The 5,874-nt window shown below is 61.3% G+C and overlaps 1 protein-coding gene across 2 annotated transcripts in view; it reads right to left on the bottom strand.

Annotated features, from left to right (window-relative positions):
* LMNB2 (lamin B2) overlaps positions 1–4,364 on the bottom strand; it is a 17,733-nt gene extending 13,369 nt beyond the window's left edge. Inside the window, exon 1 of one of the 2 annotated variants that reach the window (XM_011372642.2) lies at positions 4,042–4,364. In XM_011372642.2, the coding sequence (XP_011370944.2) occupies positions 4,042–4,329 (288 nt within the window). In that variant the 5' untranslated portion in view covers positions 4,330–4,364. The remainder of the gene's footprint in view (positions 1–4,041) is intronic. The other variant, XM_011372641.2, reaches the window with a different exon arrangement.
* Between the last annotated feature and the right edge of the window lie 1,510 nt (positions 4,365–5,874).

Here is a 5,874-nt window from a genome sequence, read left to right on the forward strand (position 1 = left end):
CACTGGATTTAAGTTTTAGATGTTTGGTCACTGTGGATTTTTTATACTGACTTTAATTTCTTAAAAATATTTCGTTAAAATATTACTCATCCCATTGTGGCAGCCTGACCGTAAGGAAAACACCAAGCGACCCCAGCAGAGGCATCCATGCCCAGGGCATGAAACACGAGGATGTGTCGGACACTGTCACAGCCGGCAGGGGCCCAAGGAGATGTGACAGCTGTCACGAGGGGTCCTGGAACCTCAGGAAAGCTAAGGAAATCTGAACGAAGTGTGGGTGTGAGCTAAGGATGACAGGTCGACGCTGAGAAACACTGACGTACGATGTAAACCGGGCGGGGGCTGGGTCGGGTGCCCGGGGCCTCTGACTACCGCTGATGTTTTCCTGCAAATCTAAAACCGGCCTAAAAAGAAGGCGGAATAATTAAACACACATCGTCCCGTTCACGTGTGTCCGCAGCTGCTTACGGCCGAGGGCGCAGCAGACCCGCCTGGGCAGCTTAAAGCACGTGCACCCCTCCAGGTGTTTCCGGTGTGTGTGCGCGTGTGGGGCAATAAGGTCGTCATCTCCTGCCAGGTCTGTAGACTTGGGCCCCTGCTCGTCTTTGTCCAGCCTGGAAGCCCAGGATGGCTTCAACATTTTTAAATGGCCAAGGGAAAGAAAGATGTTCTGTGACACAGGCGATTACGCGAATCCCCGCTCCAGTGAGCGTAAGCGAAGCTTCGCCGGCACGCAGGCTGGCGCACTCCTCCGCGTGCCGGCTGTGGCAGCTCTGCCACTATGACAGCCGCGCTGAGGCGTCATGACCGAGACCACCCGGCCCTCCCCAGAAAGCATCTGCCGACCGGGACCCACGGCGCCGGGGCGCGTTAGAAACCTGTCGTCTAGAGGACAGACGGCCGTTTCTTTCGGACATCGACAGTTGCTGCCCGCAGGCCCGCGCCTCCCTGCACCTGTGGCCGTCACTGCAGAAGCCTGGGGCGCCACCGTGGGTGAGGACAGTGTGCGCCCTTTGTCTTTCACAGCTTGCACAAGTGCCAAGTGTGCGAATCTCAACAAATGTGTGAGCACAGAGTGGCCTGGGGTTGGCGGAGGGTACAGATAACCTGAGGTGACCTTTTCCTGTCGCCTGCATCCCTCGGGGGAGAAAAATCACCCGACGGAACCGTGACTCCACAGGTAAAACCCAAACACAGGTTCTGGGGGGCAGACATAGTCCAGCCCTTCCTCTCTGGGTCCATCTGGGGAGCCCCCCTCCCACCCCAACAGCAACAGGACACCTGGGAGGGAAGAGAAAAGAAACCGAAGCCTGCAGGAACTTAACACCCATGGGGGTGCTCCCTGGAGAAGCCCTGTCCCAGCGCCCCGCCCCCCACCTTCCAGAACCCCCGCAGGAATGTGTGTAGTGCCAGCTTGCCCAGGACGTGTCTGCAGTCCAACGGGAAAGACCTGGAATGTCCGGGGCTGGGTCCGTGCGAGGGTGGGACGGGGGAGTGAGATGGGCACGGGGGGCAGGGGGGGCGCAGTTTACTCAGGCACCTGAGTTGCTGGGGTTTTCACGAGCGTGTGGTGTGCTTCAAACACTTTAAACGGCGTCTACAGAGCATTCCTTAGCTGGCTTCTCAGCCCCAACGCTAATGGCATCTGGGGCCATCCCGGCACTGTGGGGTGCTGAGCAGCATCCCTGCCCCCCCACTTAACACCAGGAGCACCCCAGTCACGACAACCAGAAGTGTCTCCAGACACCATCTAGTGCCCTCCAGAGGGCAGGATCACCCCGGTGAGAAGATGCTGCACAGGTCACGTGACCACACCGGGGCGCAGCACGGCCACCTCTCTCCCAGTGCATCCCACCCACTCACCACCCAGTTCTGGCCAGCGGGGCCAGGACTGCCTCAGCCTGTGGCCTTACTGGCAGAAGCCTGGGCCCCAGTGTAGCCCGAGGCCATTTCCAGGTCACACCCACAATACCACCCCCACTGCTCCCGGCCCCTCCCCCCAGCAGGTAGCCGGCTCCCTCTCTGAGCAGTTAAGAGGGCATCTACCCCCTCCCCAGCAGGCGGCAGGGAGCACCTGCGGAACACGCAGGGAGCACCAGCAGAACACGCGGGTTGGAACACCCTAGCTCCAGCCGAGAACACATCTGTCTGCCTGGAGCCCCCACCCCTGCAAAGGCCCTTGAGCTCACAGTGGGGCAGGCCGACCCCCACACACACAGCCTTCCCTCCCCCAGAGTGTCAGCTCGCCTTCCAACAAGCCCCAGCAGCGGAAAAATAAGCCAGGTCCAGAACAGACAGGGCGAGTGCACACCCCTCCATGTGACCACCCCGTCACCCCAGCTGCAGGTGGGACAACTGAGGTCGCAGGAAAGACAGGACACCAGCTCAAACATGGCACACTAACCAGCCCACTGGGCAGGAACTGGGCCGGCACCCTGGGGACACACACTGCTGAGGCAGGTGGCCACGCTCTGCATGGGACAATCCTAGCCCCATATACAGATGACAAAGCTGAGGTTCCAACAGGCCGAGTGACCTGCCCAAGGTCACACAGATTAAGGGCAGTCTGGACCCCACGTATGAATCCGATCCAGAGCAACCTAGAACAGCACCCCCAAACATGGGACCCGCTTCCTCCCCCAACGCCCGAGCCGCACTCCCCGAGCCTCCCCGTCCCCCGTGGCTGTTTCACGGGGACAACAGGCCCCAGATGAGCACTCCCTCTGGGCACCGCCAGCAGTCCACTGCCTTTGTTCTGCACAAAGGACATTAAATCACGGCGGCTCCGAGCACAAGCCGGAAAGGTGGGTATTGACACTTCCACTTCGCTGAAGAGGCAATGAGACGCAGTGGTTGAGTGACTTACCCAAGGTCACACAGAGGGCAGAGGGCACGTGGCCTCTAGAAGTCCGCCATTTGGTCCATTCTCCCGATGCGGAAGGCGAGGCTCAGAGCAGCTGTGCAGGCCCACGACCTCCCTCCAGAAACCCCGGGAACCACATGCTGGGCACTACCCCCACCTTCTTCCGAGGTCCTGCCCTTGAGTTGCACGAGGCCAGTGGGAGGGAGGGGAGAGGGCAGGGGTTTGGGCTGGCAACCAGTCCCCAGCCCGGGAGACCCCGCCTGGGCCGCCCAGGGCAACATGGGGACCTCACACCCCGCTTAGAGGGCGAGGCTGACCCAGCCCCTTCACCCTCCAGTCTGCAGTGGAGCCGGGGCCCCACTAGGAGCCCATAACTTCCCTCTGGTTCCCTAAGACCTCGCCTCTCCTCCCCTCGCACCCCCTCGCACCCCGAGTGTGGGGCAGGGGGCAGGGCCTACCAGGCTCCTGCCCAACAGTCTGCGCGATCCAATGGCTTCGTAAATTACCCGCGACGACTCCCGAAGCGGCAGCCCCCCTCCCCTCGAACCCCACTCTACCCCCAGGCCGGGGAAGGACCTGGACCCTACTGCCCAACCCCCAACACGGTCCTGGAATTCCCCAGGACTCATCGCCGGACCCCTGCAAAGTTCCACGGGGAACTGAGACCACGTGATTCGCCCAGAGACCACCCCCCGTGAAACCCTCGGTTCCTCCCAAGAGCCCCTCACGGGACTGAGTCTCCCAGTCTCTTCGAAGACCAGGGAACCGCCCTCGATTTTCTCCCGGGACACCCGAACACCCAAACGCACCCCCGTATGCTCCCCATGACTCCTTTAGAGGCGGGGCCTCGCCTAGCCCACACCCCCGTCATCAGGGCTCCCCAAATTTCCTCGAAATCCTTGATAGGCGGGGCGTACCCCTCTCACTCTGGAACACCCTCCCGGGCCCTGGGGACCTCTCAGAGGACTAGTCTGTAGCAGACTGCACTCCTCAGGGGATACACGAACCCCCCCGCGGACCCCTCGGTGGGCGGGGCCTTCTCCACCATGCACCCCTCGCTCAGACCCCCGGCCCCCCGGGACCGTCGGTGGGCGGGGCCTTCCCCACCTTGCACCCCTCGCTCCGGCGCCCCGGCCCCCCGGGACCGTCCGTGGCCCCAGAGCGGGGCCCGCGCCCACCTCGCGCGTGGTCACCTCCTCCCTCTCGGAGATTTTCAGCAGCAGCCGGTCGTTCTCGAGCTCGAGCGCGCGGACGCGGTCGATGTAGTGCGCCAGGCGGTCATTGAGCTCGCGCAGCTCCTCCTTCTCCTGCAGCCGCGACAGGCGCGTGGGCGACAGCGGTGTGGCGGGCCCGCCCGCGCGGCCGGAGAGCGGCGTGGCCATAGCGGCGGCGGCGGCGGCGACAGCGGTGGCGACGGCTCGGGGCCCGCGCGGTTCTGGACGGCGGCCGCGGCTCGGCGGGCTCATTCAATCTGCGCCGCCGACCAAGATGGCGCCCGCCGCCCGCTGCCGCCGCCGCGCGGCAGCCTGGGAGTTGTAGTCCGGCCGGGAGCCGCGCAGGGCACGCTGGGCGCTGTAGTTCCCGGCGGGGGCGGGAGACGCGGGAGGGGGCACTCCCGCCCCGTTTCCCGCCGTGTCTTTCACTATTACAGCTGGCAGAGAACGCGGGGGGCCCAGAGCTAAACCGCCGGGCTTCACAATCCCAGCTCGGCCACGATGCGACACTGGATTTCCATCCAGTGCCTCAGTTTCCCCACTTGTATCACCTACCTACTTCTTTGGAATCTCATTAAAATTAAAAGTGGTGAAGGACCTTTATAAACATGTGGGATCTAAAACAACAAAAGGAGTTCATAGATACAAAAACCCGCGGGGGGGCGGGGGTTAGGAAATGGGCGAAGGGCGTCAAAAAGTACAAACTTCCTGTCCTAAATAAGTCCTGGGGATGCGATGTACAGAATTATATATTGAAAGTCGCTAAGCCAGTAGATCTTAAAAGTTCTCTGTGTCACGAGGAAAAAAATGTAACTATGCATGGATGTTAACTAGACAAATAGCGAATCATTAGGTCATACACCTGAAACGAATGCGATGTGTTATATACCTCAGTTTAAAAACGTGCCGAGTGAAAAAGGCCAGACACAAGGCCGCACACTACATCACTCCCCTTACGTAAAATATCCGGAAGAAGCAAACCCATGAAGCGTGGGCGTCCAGGCCCACCCCTCTCTGCGGTGGTGAGACGTTCTGTTCCTATAGGATGTGAAGCTGCATCCCTGCTCTGCCCCCCAACCAAACATGTCCCCAGACATTGCACCATGTCACCTGCGAGGGGCAAATTGCCCCCAGGTGAGTACTACTTCTTTCCTGTCGCCGTGCAATTTGCCAGGGGTTCTTTCTGCCCAGGGGACCCCTCCGCCTCCATATGGCAGGTGGGGGACTGGCTCGGACAGCCCCCAGGAGCCCCAGCCAATGCAGCCAGGGAAGGGTGCTCACCACCCACTCCTGTCAGCCGAGGCTCCTGATGATTCCAGTTGAACAGGAGTAGCGGCCTCACCCTAGGCCCCAGGCGGCGAGTCCCTGGCTAGACCCGTGTTGTGGGCCCCGCAGCGTTTGTTTCCCCTACTACAGGTAGAAATACAAAATATTTAAGACTGTAGGTAAAACATGAGGCATTTACATCAAAACACGAATGAGTGATACCACAGGAGGCGGGGTGAAAGGGGAGAAAAATAGTTGGAGTTTGGGGGTGGCGTGGGGTCACCTTCCCTAATCCCCACCCCTTGATTTTGCCGCAACCCACCCCCCATCAAAGCTCCAGCTGACCACCGCCTCCCTCCCAGCACCCCACATGCCCACCCGGTCCCCACTCGGCTACATTTCGAGGCTCTGCAGGGTGTCACTCGCCGCCCGCCGCGCTAGCCCCTCTTGGCACTTAGATGTCCCATCGGCCTCGGGGGTCTTCACCTGCGCTGTCCCCCTCCTGGCTGCAGGGCTGGGACTTGGCCTCAG

The sequence above is a fragment of the Pteropus vampyrus genome, unplaced genomic scaffold, assembly GCF_000151845.1.
Source record: "Pteropus vampyrus isolate Shadow unplaced genomic scaffold, Pvam_2.0 Scaffold212, whole genome shotgun sequence".
NCBI lineage: Eukaryota > Metazoa > Chordata > Mammalia > Chiroptera > Pteropodidae > Pteropus > Pteropus vampyrus.